At 47.1% G+C, this 23,957-nt stretch overlaps 1 protein-coding gene across 2 annotated transcripts in view; it reads left to right on the plus strand.

Moving 5' to 3' along the window:
• The window catches only part of LOC144721532 (slit homolog 2 protein-like), a 188,185-nt gene that overhangs the window by 96,392 nt on the left and 67,836 nt on the right, over positions 1-23,957 (plus strand). For both annotated transcript variants that reach the window (XM_078599210.1, XM_078599211.1), the window contains exon 5: positions 20,519-20,590. In XM_078599210.1, the coding sequence (XP_078455336.1) occupies positions 20,519-20,590 (72 nt within the window). The remainder of the gene's footprint in view (positions 1-20,518; positions 20,591-23,957) is intronic.

Raw genomic sequence — 23,957 nt, forward strand, 5'->3', positions numbered from 1 at the left:
TGTGTCTGCTCTATCCTCTTTGTTGTCACAAGTGCTGTCGACACTTGTTCAAATCAGAATCTTTATTTATACTGGAGGAATCCGATGAGCTATAAAGCTCTTTTTCACAGATGTTCAGTTCGGGCGGATAAAAACGTTAGAACAACAAACTAAACAAAAACACGACAGTAGTGAACAAGACTGGAAAGGAAAACAAATCACCCAAAAACATACAAATAAAACTCAACCGTCCCCATCCTACTAAAACCTACCGAGGTATTAACTTATTTCTCATAAGCAACCTGGCCAGACATTATAGCTCAACAAAGCGGCAATCACGTCGAAATTTAGAGCGGCTAAATTATTTAAATAATCGTAATGTGCGTTTCTAAATGTCGGGGGAATTACTCCGAAAAAAACATCCACGAAACCATGGGGAGAGAGACACGCAACTCCAAATATACAAGCGTCAGGGTCGGGATCGTAGGAAATATAAAAAATTGTTAAGTCCGACAAGGGAATGCACGGGACGACTTTCCCTCAGCTGGGCTGCCCTCGTGACAAACCCTGCGTGCACCGGCAGCGCGACGGCAATCATCGACGTAGAGAGGCGAGCGTGATTGCGGCGGCGGTGGCATTCATTGCACACGATCACGAAACTTCACTGAGAGGGAGGGAGGGAGGACAAACGCGGACGGCTCCCGGCTGGCTCTCACGGCTGCCGCTGCAGGCTCGTTGGCTCGATCGCGTCGAGGGGCTCGAACCCGCTCCGTCTGACGCGTTTTATTTAATCCGCTCTCATTACCGCTGCATGACTAACAAACGCAATTGCGTTAGGGACGCTTAGGTGTGCTTTCAACATGCTGTGTATATTTTAAAAGCAGCCCCCCCCTCTCCCCCACCCCTCTTTGTACACGTGTTATTTATTTTACTTATTTTCAATTGAACTTTACTTTATTTTAGTTCACTGCCAATAGAAAAAGAGGGTGTCGTCACGGGCATGATCTCACCATCTCCTCGTTCGTCTCAAACTTGCCGGAGAGCAAATCTGCTGACCCCGTGAAAAAATAGAAACAATAGCACGCACGTCCAATAAAGTGGGAAAACTAGGGGGGACAAGGGCCGAGGTCGAAATGAGTCCTCAGTGCTGAGAAAGCACGCACACGCATGCGTTAACAGCAGTAACGTAATCCACTTCACGTTCGAAATGGTTGTAGGGTTCCGTTCAGTCAAAAACCCCTTTTCACGTAAAAAAACAAAACTCTCTATCTAATGAGGAAGTGGCTGCAGTCGTAAAAAGAAAAGAAAAATAGGCAGGGAAGGGGAAAAGGAGCGCACAAAACAAACCAACCCACTCGTACGACAGCCACACAGTTGCGTAGTGGGGGCAAAAGAAGCCTATTTGGGAAAGAGAGAAACTCGGTTTTTGTTAAAGATTTTTGTAACGGGAGTAGCATTGAAGCCCCCGGGCCGGGCGGTAACAATGCCGGTACTGTGGCTCCGTGCGGCGGCACCGCTGCAGGGAAGCTGCAGCGGATTGCGAGCGAGTCTCAGCGCCGGCTCTAATGACCACCACCGGAGGAAGAGCGGGCGAGCGGGGAAGAAAAGCGGCCGAGGAGGAGGAGGAGGACCGCGACCACGAATGGAAAATTTGGATTTGTATGGCAGCCCTTTAAATGCTGCCATTAAGAGTGGTCTCTGGAGTGGTCCACGCTACCCCCGCTGTGACCCCCACCGGCGCGAGTTCCACTCCCGGCAGACGAGCACAAGTGGCGGGTGATATGCGAGCCGATCCGCACTGATGCGCAACAGCAGTGGCGTCAAAAAGGGCTCCAGATATGAATTAAGTGCAACCGCGCCTCAAGCAGCTCTGCGGGAGTGAGAGGCGGAGGAATATCCTTGTTAGTGTTGAGTTGGGGTTGGTGGGGGGGGGGGTCAGTCGAATAAGGAATCAAAGATTATCAGGAAAATCATGAAAACTACAAGATAGTAAAGAGCAAAAAACCCCATAGAGCAGAGACAACAACCGGACATAGTTGTATATTTGTTGAACTTCTTTCGCACCGTACGTAGCCAACCGTGTGCATCGGAGGTGTGGTGGAATGGCAACAAACTAAACACAAAAAGCAGTTCTAAAGGAATGAGTTTTTAAACTAGATGGTTTAAAAGTGCATAGCTCCAGTGGCTTCCTATAGTCAGAAGGAAGAGCGTTCCAGACGGCCACAGAAGCGAATTTGAAAATGCATGATCCAGTGACCTTCTCTGTGCGATGGCCAGCCAAAATCTGGAAGAGGCAAGTGGTAAACATTGACATAGCACACGCGTAGAGAGAGGAAAGGTACACCACTCGTGGTAGAAATCCTACTTGAGTGGGGTTCTTAACTCGCGATCGCTGATCATAACGAAAGCTCTTCCACCGGCTCGAAGTGTGTCTGTCGCAAGATTCGTAAAACTGGAGTTGACGAGGTGCATTGTCGCAACGGGCAGCCGGCTGGTAGCTGACTCGTCGGTAGACGCCCGCTCCTCGTCGCCTGCCACACCACTGTAGCCCGTCACAACGTGCACGGGGCTCGCCGGAGTGATGCTGATGCGAGGGGGAAATATGTGGAGGGAACAAAACCGCCTAGAAAAGAAAAGAGGGTGGTCCATAAAAGCGCCGTTCGCTTTATCTTTATCTGACGGGGGGGCGGGGTGGTTGCAATTGGCTCCGTCGGGGTGATTCGCGGTAATGAATGCGTAATTCCGCATCGATGGAAAGACCCGAGGGACATCCGATCCTGGAGGTTTTAATCGCGACAGAGACGGTGGCCATCGGGGGGGGGCAGGTGGGGGGGGTGTTAGGATTGTGGGCATAGCAAAGGGACTATCGTTTCCTCGCAGACCGAATTACCCCTCGCTATTTTATCCGTACGTTATTTTTAGACGCGGGGTGGAGGGTTCGGGGGCGTGGAGAGGAGATCACGAGCGGGAATGTGTGTCGGGACAATCGTTGGCGGTGCGGTTATTGTTTTAGAACTGCGGCATCGCCGTGTTTTAAGAGGCGCTACCGAGAGGTCGGCACCGTCGCCGACGAAGGGGGTAAAGTAGGGGGGGTACAGTACGTGTGTGAGCGGGGTAGGACTCTCACGCCCGTCCTCGACTGCGTTGCCATTTCCGATAAAAACGTTGTGGCCAAAATATATTTTCCTATCCTCTCTTATCTTTCTGGTCTCTCTGTTTATGTTGCTAAGCAGAATGGCCCTTACCCAAAACATCACCTATTTGTTTTCCTCTTAACACCACCGCATTTTCATTGAATATTGAGAGCGTTATTTTTAAACCCTTTCCCGTTCTGATGACGTACGTCTACGGCATCAGTTTTTCTTCCAATGCCGTTCCAATTACGTACATGTACCTAAAACGAAACTGGAAGGCAAAGTGAAATAACTTTATCCGTACCTAGGCTCATACAAGACCACGCGGGAGGTTGTGTTGCACAGTTTGGTGCCAGCTATCATAGAGTGCGGTTGTGCCGCTACGGTTCTCAGCGCTACACTTGCGCATTGCAACTTGCAGACGTCTCAGAACAGGAAAGGGTTAAGTGTGCTTGCAGACCACTTGCCAACGCAGCAGCGTCACCAAAATAATTTGCTATTTTTAGATCGTCGACACAAACATTTTTTTACAAAACTTGAAAAGTGTACAAAGAAGCACGAGGGGAAATACATGTTTGTAATTTATGACCACGTAGATTACACGGCTTTTGCGGGATAAAGACATTTCGCAAGAAGGGATGATGGTCGATGGGGAAGAATAATGACTTTGGATTGTGAAAGATGGTGACAACTTGGGGAGAACTTTATCCAACAGTGGATTAACCTTGGCTGCTGATGACGACGACAGTGATGATGATGATGATGATATCTTTAGCAAAATGCTCCACTGGGTTTCCCAGCCAATGACCTGCTGAAAGAGGGCCAATGCGCATTTAATGTCCACATGCGACGATGCCTCGGAGTCGGAGATTGGGAACCGCTGGACACGCGCGCATGGCAGAGCACGTAAACAAACCAAAATTACGGAGCGTTCCGAGCGATGGGCTTGTTAGTTTCCAATTAAGTGCATTTAGCGTCAGTGGATTTGGTTGGAAACCAATTTCGACGGCGTTTGTACAAGATTAGAACCCAGGCGATAAGCGGAGGAGAATAACCTGCATTGTGTGCGCGTCCGCGTATGCCTCGTTTAAGCGAGCACCATGCCCAACAACATTGATGATTGATCGTGAACAATCCTTTTCCTGGAAGCCCACACGGTCAAAAAGATGAGCTTTGCCTATGCAAGTCTGTGTGGCGGTTGTTGTTTCAATGTTTATCGTGTTGCCTGTTTCCCTCAAATGTTCTTCTCATTGTCCCTTTTGGTTGATGCTGCGTCGTGAGACGGGGGTCCATTGGGAAAGCTCTCGCAGGGCCGTGGATCACCCCTGCGTCACAGAACGGCCCACAGAAGGGCGTTTTGTAGAACTGCTTCTGAGAGAGAGAGAGCCATTCATTTGCCTCTCGTGGGCAATAAGTCGCGCGCATTCTTCACTTGCCCTGCCACAGAGAAACGCTCGTCACGTGGCGGGCACCGCAAATTATTATAATTTTCTCAGATCCCCAAATTAATCAAATAAATTGACGACCAAATTTAATAACGGCGGGTTTATTTTTTTGTCGCCGTAGTTCAAACAGCACTCGAGCTGCATTGCATTAAGACGTAAATGCACGTTTGCATGACGGTTTGACGTTAATTTCCGGAATGGGAAACATCTTGCATTGATTTGAAATGCAAATTAGTCGTTTGAATGCGAGTGCGAAAAAGCTCATTCATCCGTATCACGTATATTTATATGCCGTCTGTGACTATGATAGTGTGCGGCACTAGCATCTTTAGATATGGACACATCACATTGTCAGCATGCTTACGGATAGTGATTTGAGCGGTACTTTGTTTATAAAACATTTTTTTAGTACATTGCAAAAGCAACATACAAATGTTGCTCAATCAGTACATAACCACCTTATATCACACGTTGGATCAAAAGCCTTGCCACTGACCAAAAACATTTTGGAACAAAAGCGAGCAGCATGGAGATAAACAAGCTTAGATTTGCATCAAGATACACAAAGAGGAACACGTGAATCGGTGAACAAATGAGAAAGAGAGGGAGCTCATTGACTTAAGCAAAGTAAGTTAGCTGCAGCGGGACACATTGCTAGAAGGGCTGGATGATCGTTCGGACAACTGAAGAAGTGGCAGGCAAAGGAGGAAACATCTACCCTTGGAGATGGAGTGATGAAATTAGTTCATGTGCAGGCATGGTGTGAGATGTTTCAACACAGGACCAAGAGGGGAGGTTGGTGGGAGGATGGTTATGCCTTCGTCCAGCAGTGGATGATGATGATGACCACGACGGTGATGACGATGACGACGACGACGATGATCATTGATGATGGTGGTGACGTTTTAAAAACTCAAGTCACTCAATTCGCCCGATCCACGTGCCACGCTTCCCAGAGTAGTTTTTCGGTAAACGTACAGAATCTGGTGAATGCCTGTGGCTTGAGAACGCTTAGTTTGACATCAAAAGCAGCTCCAAGGATTTAAATAATGTTTTAGAGCCACGAAACTAATGATTTCTATCTTTTTTGTTTTCGCTTAAACATTGAAAAATTAAAACCCCAACGCTAACCACGTGGTGGTGATTGTACATAATGACAGCGTCATTGTGTACAGTGCAAGAGAGCGTATTGGCGTACACGAGGCTTTAAATCCTTTATAAACAATTCCAAGGATTAGTACAAATAAGAGAATCGGCCTCCCCACACCGTGTCGGCCATTCGAGTTGTGTAGCCATACTTCATCACGCTGGTCAATGGCGATTGGTGAAAGGGGGCAGAGGACCAGGATCGGTTCAGCTATCACTCGCAATCAATATTTCTCGCTTTTGTCTTCTCGACAGACCTGTTCTCCACCTGATGACGGCTGCTTGCGTTGTGGCCGAAACGTCGTGAGAATGATTTTATTGTTTTATTTTTATTATTTTATTATTTCCATTCTACGTGACTTTACCGAAAGAACCAAGAAGATGAATCCCTGCAGTCACGAAAGCTTTAAATCGAAAATCAATATCCGTTGTTGGAAGCACCCTGGGTTCTTAGAGGAGCACGCCAAACACAGTCTCAACCGCTGCGCCACACTCTTTACATACTTCTAAATGTATAACTATTAGCTTATAATGACATACGTACGATATGCATCTGTTGCGTTGCGTACATACCATATTGATTATATCACATTTATGCAATGCAAATAATGCATTATATCAAACGTATCGCATCGATTATTGACCGTCACCCATATCGTTATCATTATTCGATAAGTAACCCTAATACATTTGTGTATTATAACATTCCGTACATTTTCGTCTGACCAAATTAAAGCTTTTTGTTTGGGGTTGAACCCCGTTAAAGTATGCATGCGTGTGTATATATAGATAACATTTCATGCGCGTGTGTGTATATACATACACAAGAAATTCCGTACAACTTTAAAAAAAAACGATATTATGAATGGAAACATTTTGCGGCAGTTTTGAGCGCATGGCATTTGGCGCGGAGTAAACGCGCGCGGAGCCCGCATCTCGGGCCGGACCCCCTGCCGCTGCCAGTTAGCTACCAAAATGTTTCCAGCTGTTAATCATTGCCTTCAGACACAATGCTGTCCGGGGCGGCGTGCCGTATCGTTTACAGCAGCGCTAAAATTAATTTCGAAACGCGAAGCCCCGGGCCCCGTTCACTGTCGAGTGCACCCAGCACGACCTGTTTGCCTACTGGGCAATAGCTGCCCCGCCAAACCTTCGCGGTGCATTTACCGAAATGCACCTTGACCCCCGGGGGAATAGGTCGTTCTCATTTGCAGCGTCACACTTCTGGAACAACTTCCCCCCGTGGCAATACATGGACTCCTGTACTGATGAACATTCGACTTATGAACTTTCAGAGATACGAACAAAGCTGTCCGTATGATGTCCAGTTGCCTGTTCGGAACGAGAGTCGTAAGTTCAACCGCCGCGCAATAGATGGTGGTGGTGGCATCTACATCTGCAGAACATGAAGAACCAGTGGCGTCTACATTTACAGGAGATTATAAAACTTTTAAATCAGTCCCCGTATTCTTGGGTCTTTTGGTAAAAGTCACATAGATAGGTTCAAAGAAAATAACAAAAAATAACTAAACTACGACGTTTTGATTGCAAAACAAGACGACCGCTTGTGTTGCGATCGAAACGTCGTAGTTTTTTGTTATGTTTTGTTATTTTCTTTGAACCTATCTACGTGACTTTACCGAAATACCCAATAATATTAATTCCTGCAGTCACGAAAGCTTTAAGTCAAGATCCATTCCCCGTGTTTAGCATACATGCTCTCCAACATGTTTGGAATCGACAGGAGTAAAGTTGGACTTACGAACAAATCGACTTATGAACAGACCTCTGGAACCTAACTCGTTCGTAAGTAGAGGAGTCCCTGTAAATACAAACGACTGCATTCAAGTCACACCTCAAAACACATCTATATGCGCTTGCAAACAACTAACTCAAAGCCCCAACTTATATTTGTGTTTATGGATGTTGGTGTGATGGCGTTTCGGGTGGCAGATTTGGGCCCAAAAGGCACCACACATATTTTAAAAAATAAATTTGACTCGCCTTGACTCTATCATTCTCTCAACCCTATTGAGGGAATGATAGAGCAATTTGTGGATTTAAAAATTGCGTGAAGGTCACAGACGGCATTTCAACTGCCTCAGAAAAGTAAGTGGGCGTAACACGTGGATACAAAAAAATCTAAAAAGATATATAAAAGGGATAGTGGACGATGATGGTCAAACATAGGAATGGCGTGACAGCCAAAAGATCCAGTGAGTTTGAGAGAATGTCAAGCAAAGGGATGTAATGATGAAATCGGCTTTCGTGCCGGTACTATATACTTTATTACATGACAAAATTCTGATTGACGGCAAAAGCTTGGGGAGCTCTTCATACAGCAGCAGATTGATCATGATTGATGACGATGAAACCTGTTTCATGTTGGATCGATGGGGTATTAGTTAGTGCACTGTACTCTGGACACGTTGACCCGACTTAAATTCTTGACCACGGCTAACATCAGTGATGACATCTTCACAAACCAGGCACTGACCATTGCGGTGAAAAATGATTAAACTACCCAGCTCAACACGCAACATACGGCGCGGAGAAAAAAACCCATAATGGACTCACACGCGCACTATTCGACTACTTGACGCATGTCTCCTGAGCGTGAGAATCAATTTAAGGTCACCATTAATGTTAGCGTGAAAGCATTAGCTTCAGAGAGTTGCCATGGCCACAGAAAGAGAAATGGGAGAGAGAGAGAGAGAAATCCCTGTATACAAAGGTGCCGACCCAGGTATTTTGTTTTAAAAGCCCCACACATCTGCACTGCGAGGGTGGGTGGAGGAGGAGGGGGTGGGGGGGGGCATCTGTGCTCACAGCGGGGAAGCTGGCCGAGTGAACGGATCGTGGCCGTGCTGAGAGACAGAGCAGCGGCGCCTCTGAGCTACGTGGAAAGCATCTGTCATCGTTAGGCACGTTCATGTCAAAAAAAACGTGCGCGCGCGACTATTGTGCTGTGCACGGCGGTGTTGCCCCCCCCCCCCGTTGAGAAGTTCTGTCAAGCCCCTTTAAAGTGAAGAGCAGAGAAGCGGGCACACAGACGAATGAGTTTCACGTGTTTACTCCTCAACTGGCGTTAGGTCGCACATCAAACAACATTCGCCCGCAATTGTGTATTTTAACGTGGGCTTTCTATCGGCAGCAAAAAGGTGGCGATATCAGCCGTAACTATTGTTTTTATTGTCCTTTGCCTTAAACGTGTGAAGGTTATAAGGCGGTCCGGAATGCGTCGGGGGGACACCCGTGTTGAGAATGCACGGAGAAAAGCATTTTAGAACGTGACGGCATCTCTTGGGTTTCGTGGTTATTAATATGTCGTGGGTTAGTGTGACATTTTAATCGAGAGCAGAGTTCATCTCATGTTTGACCGCCCCACCCCCCCATGTCTCGACCGGAATTTCTGGTCATATTCCTGTTTGGTTCGACCTCATGCATGGGCAAGTTTCAGGCATACAGACACACGTGTGTATTTAAACAAACTCAAAAACACAATTCTAATACTGCTTCGCTTGTGGTGTACAAGCCCAAGTAACTAAAATTCAACACATTTGTCAATAACGCTGCCCTTAAGAGGAAAATACAAATTAGGTGATGTTTCTTCAAAGCAGAGATATCGTCTGTCCATGTATTTATGCATTGCATCTATTTTTATTGTTTTATTTGCATAATTCGGCTAAATAGGAATGAAGTATTTCCGCCACAGACTTCAAGACTAATGGGGATGCGCACTAGAAAGTAGTAATTTGAGCATTTAAAAAAAAATAGGTTTTCAATTTTTTTTTAATAACGTTGAAATTACGGGAAGGTAAAGGTACAGCCCTGCAATTTCTCGTTCACACGACTGCCGACAGAGGCGCCTCCACTAGCGGAAGCTCTAGAGAGCCCCTTTGGATCGTATTTGGCCTACTCTTCCACGCTGATCAGGCATCTTGACAGAGCGCCCATACTGTACTTTCCCACACACAACCTGCAAATCAATAATATATATACGTAAAAAAAAATCTAAAACAAAATATGCTAAGTCGGCTTAGAGCTGTATAACTTGGCATGGCCGATGGCTTTTAATCGAAGAGCAGCCCCCCCCTCCCCCCGTGGGTCTGACGGAGGACGCTGAGGCAGCTCCTCATGGAGATAGTAAACGCCCGACGAGAGGCAGCTGGTACCGGCAAAGGAGATTAAAACCGGTCACTCCGCCACGGCGAGAGGGGAGACGTACCAGTCCCCTCCGTGACGTTGCCACGAGACGTCTGCCGGAACCCCGGTTTGGCGGACAGGCGGACGCGCGGCGACTGCGTAGTTGACCGCTGATCGCCGTGACTGCGGCCACCCTTTTTGCCCGTGGCACCTGCTGGGTCTGCCCCGTGACCTCCTGCCAGCGGGCGTTCGACACTTCACGTGGCAGCCTCAAGGTGCACTTGGCCTGGCACAAGCGTCGTGGTGACGTCACCGCCACTTAGTGGCGAATGGCGGTTGTTGTTGTGCGGTAGTGTAGCGGTTAGCGCGCTGCGCTACGAACCCGGCGACCCGGGTTTGATTCCCGCTCACGGCAAACACCAGTGACGATTATCTGAACCGGTCCTGGGCCTCCCCAAGGTCGACTCAGCCTCAAATGAGTACCTGGTGCGATGTGTAAACATCGCCGCTAGGGAGACAAAGGCGGTCGGGCGTGGTGCTGGCCACCCACCCCCTCGTGTACCATTCCGGCCTTTATAGGTGCTCGCTAACAGCACTTGCCCCTACAGTCTGTTAAGGCTATACGGGGGATCTTTGTCTTTGTGCTCGGCAACAGCTTCATTGCGGTAAAGTAATTGATGTACAAATGCATAACCCGACGCGATGGTCAACATGTGAATCAGTGCAGTATTAGATACGAAATTAAGAAGGCAGTCCTGGTTGGAAAGAGAGGACATTGGTTGGTGCTCACAGAGGCCCAAGGCTTGCTTTGGCTTTTTTTATATTAGTGGCATCAACCACAGCAATTTCGGCCATAGGCAATCCAGGATTCGAGGATGTCTACCTCCTGCCAGGCTGGTCCGCAGTAGAAAGTGCAAAATGTACCCTTATACCTTCAACAAAAAATAGAAGACGAATAAACGGAGTTGTAATAAAAAGGACACATTCTTCTGAACTCAAGATGACATTTGCAACTGCAGAAATAATTGCATCTTCAAATAACCACATCAATTTTTACGAGGCGTTCGCCGTCATCAACATAATCAGCCATCATCTGTTTACTGTTCGATGACGAAGGCCTCTGCAAGCCATCGACGTCTCACGGCGAAACTATCCACGTTGCTTCGGCACACGAGCTGATTTAATTAATCCATCTCCATGGTGGATATCCTCTCGGGAACATTCCTGCCTTTCGCTGCCACTCCATTGTTAGTCTTGACTACCGGCCATCATCTCTTCTCGCGACATCTCCCACCCAAGCCGACTGACTTTTTTTTTCACACACAATATCACGTCTCAGATGTGTGTGTGTTCTCTGATCAATAATTTCCTCTTTCTGTCTCTCGGTGTAATTGCGAGTGTGCAATCTCGCCATGCTTGTTTGCATGCAGAGTATAATTGCTGTGAGTAGTAGCGAAATTGAAAGGTGAAATAATTTGTCATTATCCACGCTGGTGCCACGATTTTTGCGCCCGTTGCGCAAATGGCCTTCGGATTTGGCCTTTTGTTTCCATGGCTTAAGGCTCGCACAAGCGTAGTGAAAACATTGCGAGGGGGGCACAACAGTTCTGTCGATGGTACCCGTTGATAAATCCTCGCTCTGACATTCGAGGTTCAGTTACATTGCCCTAGAGGGCCACAGTTAAACTCCCAAAGCATCCGGCTTAGAGAAAATGGGTTAGGACGTTGCAGGGGATTATGCTGTGCCTGGTTGTGAAAAAGGCACAGAAGGGTTTGTGTAAAATTGCACGAAAGCATTGTGCATTGATGGGAGGCTCTTGTTATAGTGTGTGCCTCGGTTTATTTTTTATTTGCAGCTCTTTGTGTCATGAAAATTGAGAAATAAAATAATGATAATGCTGGTAACATTCTCACATAAAAGCTGCGTACAATTTCCGAAAGCTACGATATTCTGATAGTCTGAGACATGATCATAAGCTTGCTTTGTGTTTATGCTGACATTTTCAATTCATTTCTAGATTGATGACCTCATTAGAGGTTAAGCTCAAGGTATTTTTTTTGGAAGAACGATTTTAAAAAGGGGAAAGGATTATTTGTGAGAGTCTTGCAGAGTTGCCTTAGTTTAATAGGCCATTTCCTTTTGTTTGACCACCTCCAAATTTCCTGGGTTCAGAGGGCAGTAAAATAAGAGTGTAAAATAAATGAACTCCCACAGGCCCGAGCCTCGCCATGAAAACATAACACGTGGCTAATGTTCCCTAATGCTTCTCCACTTAGTGCATACCAATCAATGTAATGAGCATTCTGCAAATAATGTGCTTGTTTATGTGTGTATATTCAGCGAGCCTTAGACACTTCACGTGACCTCAAAGTGCACCTGGCCTGGCACAAAGGCGCCGTGGTGACGTCACCGCCACTTAGTGGTGAATGGCGGGTATTGTTTTTTTTATTTAACAAGGGGTACTGCCACGGTGCAGTAGTTAGCACCATGCAATCCAGAAGTTCGCAGGTTATATTCGATCTCCAAGAGTGGCAGTTGAAATAATGGCCATGGTTTCTCCAATCCGGTTGCCTCCACTCAGCACTGTAAATGGGTCCACCGTCGGCCGACCGGCCGGGTCGTCGCGCGTGGCGGTGTAAAAGTGCCGGTACCCCCACCTCTTCCAAGATGTCAGTCTAGTGTGAAAGAGTAGGCCAAATACCCCGCAAGAGGGCTTTTCTATAATTCCTCCGAATGAAGGCCCTTCTGCCAGCGGTGGTATGAGCCGGCAATTGCAAAAAAAATATATATTTTTTTTTTATTAAACAAGAGCCTGGCACAGAACGCGAGCGACGGGGGAGAGGAGGGGGGGTACAGAGAGTCTGCGGGCGAAAAGCCTGAGGCCAGGTACCCACGGGACAAGAGAAAAGGAAGGTGGTTGTGGGCCGTCGCTCATCAATCGCAATTTAAACATTTCTTAATTTCTCGTTGAACTAAGCGACGCAGCCTCGCAAAACACGACGACAACGCGGCCGCGTTCACAAAGCGTGCGTTTAAACGTGCGGCCGCACGCACGCACGCACCCAGCTGGAAGCAAAACGTGCTGTGAAATGAGACGGGCGCCACGCGTGCGGTTTCATGAGAGAGCGAGCGCGTCTGGGAGTCGGAGCGCGTGGAAACGGGCGGTCAGGGATTCAACTCGTGCGCGGCAAAGTTCAGCTCGAGCAAGCCACTTTGTTACCGCCGACTGGGGCCGGTTTTACGAGGCAATCACAAACGAGAGTCCCCTTTTTTATCGCTCCTCCTCCTCCCTCCTCCTCCTCACTGAAACCTGTCCTGTGATGTTTGCAAAAAGTTTTTGCTTTCCATTCAAAGGTGTTGGAGGTCAGCCCCATAAGGATCTGCGAAGGCTAAGATGGAGCATTCTGGCATAAGTAACCGGAATAAGCGCGCGTATTTGCATGACCGTGTAAAGCAGGTACCATTTCGCTTTGTTTATTTTTATCTCCGCGCGCACACACAATGCGCGGCATATGGCCCTTTCCACAACTACCATGGCCTTTTCTCCATATCAATACGGGGCAGGCAAAAAAAAGGGGGGTGGTGGGGGGAGGGATTCGTGGCGGTGGGAGCAGCGGGACCTGGGGGGGGGGGGTGGGGGGGGACTTGAGATATGAGAAGCGTCCGACAGTGACGGTGCGACATCGTTAGGCCGGCGGGAATTCCACACTGCACGGTTACGGCTGGAAACTGAGAAAGTGGCAGGCGAGGAGACGGTAGGTTAACGAGGGGGGGGGGGGGGGTTCTTCTTCTTCTAAAGACCCGGGAGGGAAGTGGGAGGGCCGTCTCAGATTTGTTCTTTAATGGAAAGCTTGCTCGCCCGAGGGGCATCGACCTCGGCATTTGTAACGCAGAGCGCATTTCTTAATAAGCTGGGCACATGATGCACGGCTCGCGAGGGATCGCTGCGTCAGGCGCCCCAACCTCAAGTTGATGTGCTTAGTGAATTAAATGTTTCCAATTTGTGTTTCCCACACACACACACCACCGCCCCCCCCCCCCCCATATTTTAATGTTTCTGTAGGGACTTTTCCCTGTGGTTATATAAACGTTGGCATACTTTAATCAGCTTAATTGAAATGAGGCTGACTGCACAGTAATAGTTGACAGGAAAAGTGACACCAGCAGCGACATTACATAGATCTGAATAAGCGTCGGACTTTCTCCTTCATTTGCACGGTCTCGCTTTTGTTCACTTTTAACAAGTTACTCTACAGCAGCAGATGAGTGAAGCTGCAATCATTTATTTTCTATTATTCTGTAGTTGTATTACCTCCCAAAGGGTGAGCATTTGTGAATTGCTAATCGTGAAGTTCCTTTCTGCTGCTTTCATTCTCCCTTTGCTTGGCGTGACATCTTCAATCATAATGCCTCGTGTTCTCTGGAGATCTTCATCCAACCGTGGATTGATCATGGCTAAACAGGATGATGATGATGACGAAAACGCTCGTATTATTTACTAGACGTGCGTGTCTTTGCCATTGTGCTTGCTAACAGCGCTTGCCCCAAAAACCTATTGAGGCTATACGGGGGGAGGGGATCTTTGTTGTGTACACACAATGTAATTTCTCATGTTTAATTTTCATTTTGCGCTACCCCTTTACTCATCTTACCTTTCAATGCGCACAGGGTGGCACTGGTGGAGTGAATGAAAGGTGTGAGCCAGATACTCACATGTGAGAGAGCCTTGTGGGAACGGTGCAGAGGATGCGGTCTCTCCTGCTGAAATGATCCCGCTGGTGGTGCACGTGACATCCCCCGTTTAATGAAACTTACCAGCGGCTGGCTTTGTAGCAACGCGTTGGAGGTGGGCGGACTGGCAAATGACAAAAAAGGAACAAAAAGAACACGACCGAAATATATGGCTTCGTGGCTCTTGATAGAACGGTGCACCTCATACACTTAGAGGGGGGGGCGGCGCTTGCAACGCGCTGATTTATACCGGCGTGAAGACGCACAAAGCAGACGCACTCAGCTAAACGACAAAATCGATGGGCTGTGTCGCTTCTTTTCAGGTCAAGGTCAGGGTGGCCCGAAACTTTTTTAATCAGAAGTGCCCCAATTAAATCACGGGCACAACCGTTCGAGGTGTAACGGATGCACCGATCGGGCCCGTCAATGTCCATCGTTAATATCACGCAAAACGCATCAAATGGCGTGCGTTAAGAATGAATCGATGATTTATTTTCAAGTCCCTGTGCCGTGTGTCGTAGCGGGGTTCGTGCGATGCCTGCAGCCACGAGAGGCCGATGCATTCCACAAATAATTTTGATCCTCCATTCGTTCATCGAATTGTGGAAAGTCATCGTTACGCCGCCACTAACCGTGCGCAGATGTTTTATACGAAATGAATGAGTGTAAAGCCTGACCGATGGCAATGTCACCGTGGTGATGGGGCTAAAAAGATACAAATCAATACATAGCATAGCCCGATAATGTTCTTTCACATGAGCAGCTTTCAGCAATGAACTAATTCAAAGTTTGCAGGTGTTGCAGGGACGTGGGAGGGGGGGGCAACACTACTTGGGTGCCACAGTGGCAACATGTTAACTACCTCGCCTGGTATACGGGAGGTCGCGAGTTTGATTCCAACCCTGTATATTTGGAGTTTGCATGTTCTCATGGTCGCGTGGACTTTTCTCCGGATCCTCCGGTTTTTCCCTCCACATTTAGTAACATGCGTTTAGATTATTTGGCTGTTATAAGCCATTTCGTTGAGCTTTCATTTGTGGCCTGTTCGCTTCTGAAAAAGAGCTGTATAACTGAGTGGGCCTTACCTGGCAAAATGAAAATAAATTGTTCATACTAGGCAGTGCTGTTGGGTCAGTGCCCTATCCCAGCGTACGTGACGTGTGTGTGTGTGCAGAGGGGCACTGGTGATGCAGTGTTCCTGGGCACTGCGTTATCTTTCGATGCGCTTTCTTGCCCTCTACGTTGTCAATCTTTGCTGTCTCTCTCTCTCTCTCTCCGTTCCACCTTCTCCTTGCGCTCAATCGCGCTTTCGCTCCTTTTCTCTTCTAGCCCCCTTCACTGGAACAAACTTCTCCACATGAAACAGTCGCCTTTGCTCGCAAGTTTCCGCTCCGCACTCAAAGCTCACTTATTGTTTCCTTGCTCACCCCACGGCCCCTTAATTATCCCCCCCATAACCGCCACCCTTACGTTATTCTCATAAGGCTTTCACTCATTCTCTATTCATTCAATCTATTCATCATTTACTGTCATCAATGTCGCTTTCATAATTTCGTTTTTTTGGGGGGGGGTTAGATCTCTTAAATATAAATGTGTCGTTAAACCCACCACCACTCGACGCAGCCAATTAGTAAGGTTTGTAACGTAAACAGAACGTGCCAATTCGTCACTAGTACCGGTGTGTTGGAGAGCAAATCCACACACATTTACAATCCGAGTACGACGTGTCGCCAGTAATTACAACTAGCTTCATCAGGCGACCGCCAGATTTGTGGAGAAATCCTCCTGTTTCGTTCCTTAAATAGAGGGACAGATGTGATGACGTCACTTGTGAATTTCGCTTTCACCGAAGTCACACATCAGCATCGTCGTCACAGATTTACCACCCATCGCTTCCTCTCGTTTACTTCATTCACCTCAGCTCCACCATTACATGCATACGTACCACTGTTCATTCTGTGCAAAGCGCCTTGAACAATGCACTTTATACATTATCTTAGGATAAGAAAAGATGAACCTGGTGGCCTAACATCAGCGGCGAGCAATAGAGCAGAACCCCTCTTAACGACGGTGATGCGTTTCCACGAAACCAGTCGCTAAGTGATTTGGTCGTTCAGCGAGTATAAGAGATACATGTTAAAAGTTGAATTCGTTCCGATAGCATCCAAAGTTACCCCTTTAATCCCAAAAAGGGATATTAATACAGTAAGATACTAACAGTATAAACACAGTATATTAAAAGAAACATGGTTAATCAATGCATGAATTAATATTTACTATACCTATAACAACCCGTCATTAACAAGGGCATGGTCGGTAAGCGAACACATTAGGCTCTGTGGAGGCACTACTATACACTACACTACTATACACTACACTATACGACTATACACTACACTATACACTACACTACGATGCACCACTATACACTACACTACTATACACTACGCTACTATACACTACTACACGCTGCTACATAACTACTATACGCTACTATACACTACACTATACACTACACATTGGGCTCAATGGAGGCCCACCGTTAAGCGATGAGTCGTTAGCAGGTGGGGTGATCGTTAAGAGGGGTTCGACTGTATCCGGACCAGTCCTCAGCCTCCCCTACCCATTCACAAACTCGCACTGACCAGCATAGTGAAGTATGGCCAAACACCCCCCTCCCCCCACAAGTGCCACGGAATGGAGGTGCCTTCGTCCAGCAGTGAATAAGCCACGGTAGTTTTGTTTTTCAATCTGTGTACTTGTATAATTTGGACGTGCTAGTGTAAGGGGTTTATTTGTGGAAGATAACTTAACACTGTGCTCGCATATTTCCCACACCAGTGGGAAGATATCCACGTGCTCCAAATTGACCATAGTGGACGCGCGACTATGAGGCTCTTTGCCTGCATTGGCGTATATGCTGCGAGTAGGGTTGATATTTATTCATGCTAATTGAAGCCAAAACCTCTCACTCACCAGGAGGTCTCAATAGTGCCCACGTTTTACACAAATGGTCTTGACGCCTTTGGATTTGAATACACCATGACCATGGCCTCGTTTGTAAATGGTCATTTTAACATTGCTCGGTGACTTACACAGCCCAGGACTCGCCATTTTATGAAGTCAAGGTTCACGTTTGGCATCTCTGTGCCCAGAAATTGATTTTTCATTTGTAGAACCTCACTGCATATCGTGCACGCCTGTTAGGTATCGAGGGCACATTTGTGTTTGGTTAAAAAAAAAATGCTTGTTATGCATTACAAATTACTAAATTAAAAGCATATTCCTTATTACAGCTGTAAACCGAGCTTCTCTCGAAATACAAACTTCGCACACAAGCATGGAGCCGCGCTTTGTGCAGAGTGACTAATTAATTTCAGACACACATTTTTTAAAAGAAACACCCACGTCTGTGGATTTTAATTTTTTACAATGCGAGACATTTTATACGACCGCCTATTTTTCCCTTTAATAATGAAATCCGCCTCTGGGCGTCTAAAAAGATGCCAGGGTTAAGCGGATGTAATAGTTACCAGCACATTGTAAACGCCTCCCAATTACCACATCAAACACAAGGTGCTTGGTGCTCCGGGGTGACGGATGTACAAGCACTGTGAGGTTTCTTACATTTTCCATTGCGAGCAACCAGGCAGACACGTCCTGGTTTTGTTCTTTACAGCCGCGTGTGCCACTGTGTTGCCAGGTAAGGCATCAATGCCTCCCCCCCCCCCCCCCCCCTTAATTCCAAGCTCTTGTACACAGACATATCTCCTACGTCGGGGTCATTTGTTTGGTTTGAAGTACGGCTGCAACCTCGGGTTACAACCACTCAAATGTAAAAAAAAAACGAAAAGTCCCCACGACATATCGTGGGAAGAGGAAACATCTCGCAATGTTGGAAGATGGAGGCATTGCATGCAAAGCCATTGCTCCCGACTGTTGTATTATTACACGACCAGTTCTTTATTATGTCCCAGCATGGATACCTTTCAGCAACAGGATGTCCTGGGAAAACCAGGACAGGTGGAAACCCTTGCTCTGCAAATACACCTTTCCCCGTTGTGAAATCAACAACTCCGTCTGACTCGGGACACATTTCATTTTCGATTACTTTACGCGTCGTTTTCGAGTCACTTATAAAGCGGAATCAGAATCTTTAGTTATACTGGAGTAAAACGTACACGGGGCGTGTTCGTATAAGTGCGTGTTTTAATTAGCTGCGCCGCTGTTGCGTTTTAAACAATGTTGAAACGACAAATTGGGTGTTCCATCTTTACGCACCCACATTTTTTAAGCTAAGCAGTGGAGGTCGGGTTGAACCAGTTGTTCTTAACACCTGGGGTGCACGCATTTCCCTGGGGGTGCAATATGCCCTTTCTGGGGGTGCGAGACGTGGCCAGATTCCTTTCGAAGTTAAATAATTAAGCGCGGGCACGTAACTACAACTACTTTGTTTCACCAAACCCTCTACGCATTTACTAAGTATACATTTTTTTTTACGATTGGGAACCAAAGGGGGGGGGGTGCAAGGCTGCAGCAAAGGTTAAGAACCACTGGGTTAAACGCACGGCGTATTGCTCACTTCTCAGTCAGCCCCCCCCGTGTGGATCCTTGTCCAGCCATGAGCGACCACCCTTCGACACGGCCGCCCTGCTGCTGCTGCTGCACCGGTAATTGATTCACAGCGGTGCGTGGAGCGAACCGCGCGCGCGCTCCCGGCGTTTGGCGAGGGCGGTGGGCCGACGTTGCCCCGCGTTTGGTTTTTGGTTTTGGGTTTTGGGGGGTTTTTTTTGTTGAGCTCGATTCTCCGCCTCCTTGGGAGGTTTTTTTTTTATTTTTGCAGTCGCACCGCAACACAGCTGCGCGAAGCAGGTGGAGGTAATTGGAACACGGGCGCTGACGCTTAATTGCGCCGCACCCACTTTGAGTTCCAATTAACCTGCACCACCTGCAAGAGCGGCGGCGTGTGTGCCGAGCGCGCGCGCGCACGCGCACGAGCACACGCACGCGCGCACGAGCACACGCACCGCACACGAGCACACGCACGAGCACACGCACACGGACGAGCACACGCACACGCACGCGCACCGTACACGCGCACGCGCACACGCACCGCACACGCGCACACGCACACGAGCGAATGCACAAACCCGCTAAGTGGAATCCGGCTTCCACCACCAGAGACACGGCTACGGAGTTCTCCAGCACTATAATTATGCTAAAATCTACACAAGCGCTGGCTATTGATTCAGTACTGAGCCTACTCTTCGTGCCCAGGTCTATATTCTCTCTTTAAAGGTTTTATAATTCAGAATTGTCACTGTGTGATGTGCCATCCTATTGGGATTGGATTTTATTTAAAAGGCATCTTAATAGAGCAGTAGAGTCTCCTTAAACACAGACATCCTTATAAACTTGCAACACAGCACACACATCCAAGTAAATAAATCCTTGAAGTGTAACACGGTATTCCAGAAGGTTTCAAACGTTGTAAAAGATGAAGGATTAACTATGAAGCTGTCTCCCCAGTTGTACTCAATCATTTGTTAGATGCTTTTTGTGAATGGGTTTTCTTTATTGGGTTTCCAAAGCCACCGTGACGTAACGTTGCTTTCCCCAATGCTGCATTGTTTTCACCTTGAACACGTCTTTGCTCAGCACTGCCTTTGCCCAGTCACAGAAACAGCGAAGACATCAAGAGTGAATAAAATTCCAACACTTGCCATTCTATTTCCACAGCAAGCGGACATCCATAACGCAGAATTTTTTTTTATCTGGGCACTAAGTGCCTATGCCACGATCGTCCGATGCATTTGCTCAGATTGTTATGGATTGTTTCAGGGACAGGTCTTGTTGGTACGTATTGATGCTGAAGTTGCGCCGCTGAGTGTTTTTTTGCTTGTTTTGGTTTTCTTTTGTCGATTTGTTGCACACAGGGACCTCAGCGAAAACCTGATCCAGGCCATCCCCAGGAAGGCGTTCCGTGGTGTGACGGACATCAAAAATCTGTGAGCAATGAAGTTTATTTAGCAGCGTTCAATTTCATAAAAAAAACTCTTTTATTTATATAAGCCAGATGTTGTGTGACTTGTGTGTACAAAGAAAATGTGTATGCGCATGTCTTGCAGCTATTTTTTTTATTTTATAAATGTAATTCTGTGATTCATCATGAGGATGATACGATTTAGTGCAGTGCCCTCAGTGACGAATAACCAGCCAAGCATGACTTTGTCACGGTTTTTTCTTTACCTGATAGAGCTGCCCAATACCTGTTTTTCCCCCCTATAAAAACTTGGTCACGTAAGTTAACAAAAACTCCAGCGGTCACTCACATCGCTGTGTTTTGTTAGCCCTGACCTTAGTTTAACAGCGACTCCGTGTGTCATCGCCAAAAATCACATCACGTTTCGTTACAACTGCCACGTCATACGGTTTGGGTGTTCCCCCTCCAGATATCAACACCTACTTTGCTGCAATAACAAAACAGAAGCCGGTGTTGGGAAGGGGGGAGGGGGAAAGATCCCTGGCCCATTGCCAGATTTTACAAAGCGCCACCACAACCACCACCACCACCACCGCCGCACACAATTACACAGTGCGCAACACCAGCGAATACGGCATCCAAACACCGTTTTAAGACGCACCCTAAACTTTCCCACTGGCATCAAATTGTGGGGGGGTGGGGCAATGAGGGCCTGGACACGCTGGCTGGGCATGTGCCCCCCTGTGTCCCTCCTTGCCCCGACCCTGCCCACCCCGTGCCTTGTGCGCAGCGGCACGGCGTGGGGCGACCTTCTGACGGGTCCATCGGAGGTTGTTTGGGCTAAAAAAATGTAAATGCCGCCCGCTTGTCTGCTGTCAAGCTCCTCGACTCGTCCTTGGTCTGTCCGAGAGGGGGTTTTGTTTTGCTTTGCCCCCCCCTTCCCCTCACTGCGCGACGACTTATTTATTTAAATGTGTGTGGCTCTGCATTGGAGAAGGTCCCTGCATGCATAATGTATTTTTTCCCATCCACTTGGACCGCAGTGCTGTGCTCCCCATACGCTCCCCAATGCAGAATATTTGTTTCCTAACAAAAGGGAGAAAGAAAAAAAACGAAGGCACTCGTTACGTGGGTGTTGCGCGCCTATACTACGCACCTGCACTTAGCGTACCCGCTTCTGCTCGACGTGAAAAAGAGCTTGATGGCTCATCGGATTCCTCCAGTTGGAATAAATATTCTGATTATACTGCACGCACAGGTGCATCATAGCAGGTGCACCTTCTTTACAAGTAAGTTAACAATAGTCATTTGAAGCCTGTTCAACTGCTGGATGAAGGCTTTCCCCACACTGTGTCAGTCATCGGTGGGGGGGAGGGGGGTCGTACTTTATCACGTCAGTCACTGTCAGGCTGGCGACGTGACGGAGTTGCTCGAGGGAACACTCGCCGCTGATGTCAGCCGTGGCCACGAACTAAACTCTCGTCTCGCTTGGTTCATAGTGCAAGTGTCGAACCACCTGACAACAGCTTCCGGCCCACAATTAGCGTGCCACGTGTATTGTTTGTAACTTGCACCATTTTTGGCCAGGGTGCATTCGTCCTTGTTAATATAATTAAGAGGATGATGATAATGATGTAAAATTTCTGGCTGACAGACGCAAGCCAGTGCTCGCTCAAGGGGGAGAATAATGTTCCATTCATAGATTAGAGTTCCGTACTTAATAAGACGTAAACTAATCGATCGAGAGAAATTGCGGCTCCCTTGGCATCTTTCGGGTTGGCACTTGGCCTGGCGAATGCATTGACAAAAGTTTTGGGCTTGGTTTTTTTCACGGCCGTAATGTTTTACTCTTCGAAGCGTGGATTATCAATCGCTGGAAACACTTGCCGTGAATCACGCTTAACTTTGTTTTCCGTGACAATGCACTCATTCCAGCATGACGGCTTTTCGTAAAAAAAAATTTCGGCACAAATTCATCAACGATAGACGGACGTAACTTTTATCTGTGGTGATGTTACCAGATGCTGTCTGAAGCTCTGTCGTTGTTAAGGCAAACACGACGCGTGTGCATACTTGTAATGCACACGCATGTAAAGCGTGTGTGACAGAGAGAGAGAGAGAAAGAAAGCAAGAAAGATCCTTTTTTCAGAAGGCATTTTAGGAAAAATACACATATTGTTTAAATATAATACAATTTATAGGGTACGTCAGGTGAACTGTGTGCATGTTTGCCTTCGTGATAAAGCTGTGAAGGGAATTGTTATGAATCGGGGGGATGAATGGACGGCCGAGTGATTGAAAGCTGCAGGTGAGGTGGAGCTCATTTTTCCCACGCAACACAAAAGAAAAACTATGATAAAAAATGGAGAGAGGGGAAAAGGAGAGGGAGAGGAAGGCAGATGAGGAAGGGAATGCTAGAAATAAGTCATCTGTCTTTGGGCCACCCAGCCCTGGTGCTGTCACCCTTTCTGGTCCCACCAGCACGCCCGACCGTTTCCGACAAGAGGAATTGCCGAGACCGTAGGGGCGTCCGACTCTGTGACATGTTCCAATGAGCCCGTATACATGCGCACGTTGCTGTGCATGCGTCGATAAGTAATGCGAACGAAGCCGTCTAGATTTTTTCCCCCAGGGCCACACGATGGGTGGAACAATGCAGTGTCAGGATTCGGGTCAGGATTTTTTTATATATATACAGTAAAACCTTGGATTGCGAGTAACTTGGTCTGCGAGTGTTTTGCAAGACGAGCAAATTTTTTTAAATACATATTAATTTGATAAACGAGCGAGATCTTGCAATACGAGTAGCACGTGTATACGCTTTGTCTGCCGAGCGTCACGTGATCACACCTAATATACGAGTGCTTTGATATACGAGTGCTTTGGATTACAAACACGTTTCCGGAACGAATTATGCTTCGAATCCAAGGTTTTACTGTATATGTATATTAGGCTGAATGGAAGCGGCCTCTAGTGGTAACTTGAGAGATTTTGAAGGGTGTCTGAGAGCAAAATGACACCGTGATAATTAGAAACATGGCTGCCTTTCCTGATCTAAAGCATTATAAACACAAAAACAACGAATTGAAGGTGGCACATGTATTTAGTATGAGTTCATTTTGTGTAACTATCTAGCCTGCTCGTGTCGAAATTGGTCATTTTGTTCAAATACATTTCTTCAGGTTTCCTTGGTCAATGGGAAGCTTGTGAATTTGCTAATTGATAAACATTTGCATTTAAGTTACGTTTTAAATGCTACGTGCGTACACTACTAAAATAAGACTCTTTTGTTAGATCCTTACTTTCGCTCCACTAAAAAAAAATACATTGATCGACAGGATCACGTTTTTTGTACAATCCACCGCTACGAGATGTCATCCGCTTGGCATGGC

The sequence above is a fragment of the Lampetra planeri genome, chromosome 12 (genome assembly GCF_965212315.1).
Source record: "Lampetra planeri chromosome 12, kcLamPlan1.2.h2, whole genome shotgun sequence".
Taxonomy (NCBI): domain Eukaryota; kingdom Metazoa; phylum Chordata; class Hyperoartia; order Petromyzontiformes; family Petromyzontidae; genus Lampetra; species Lampetra planeri.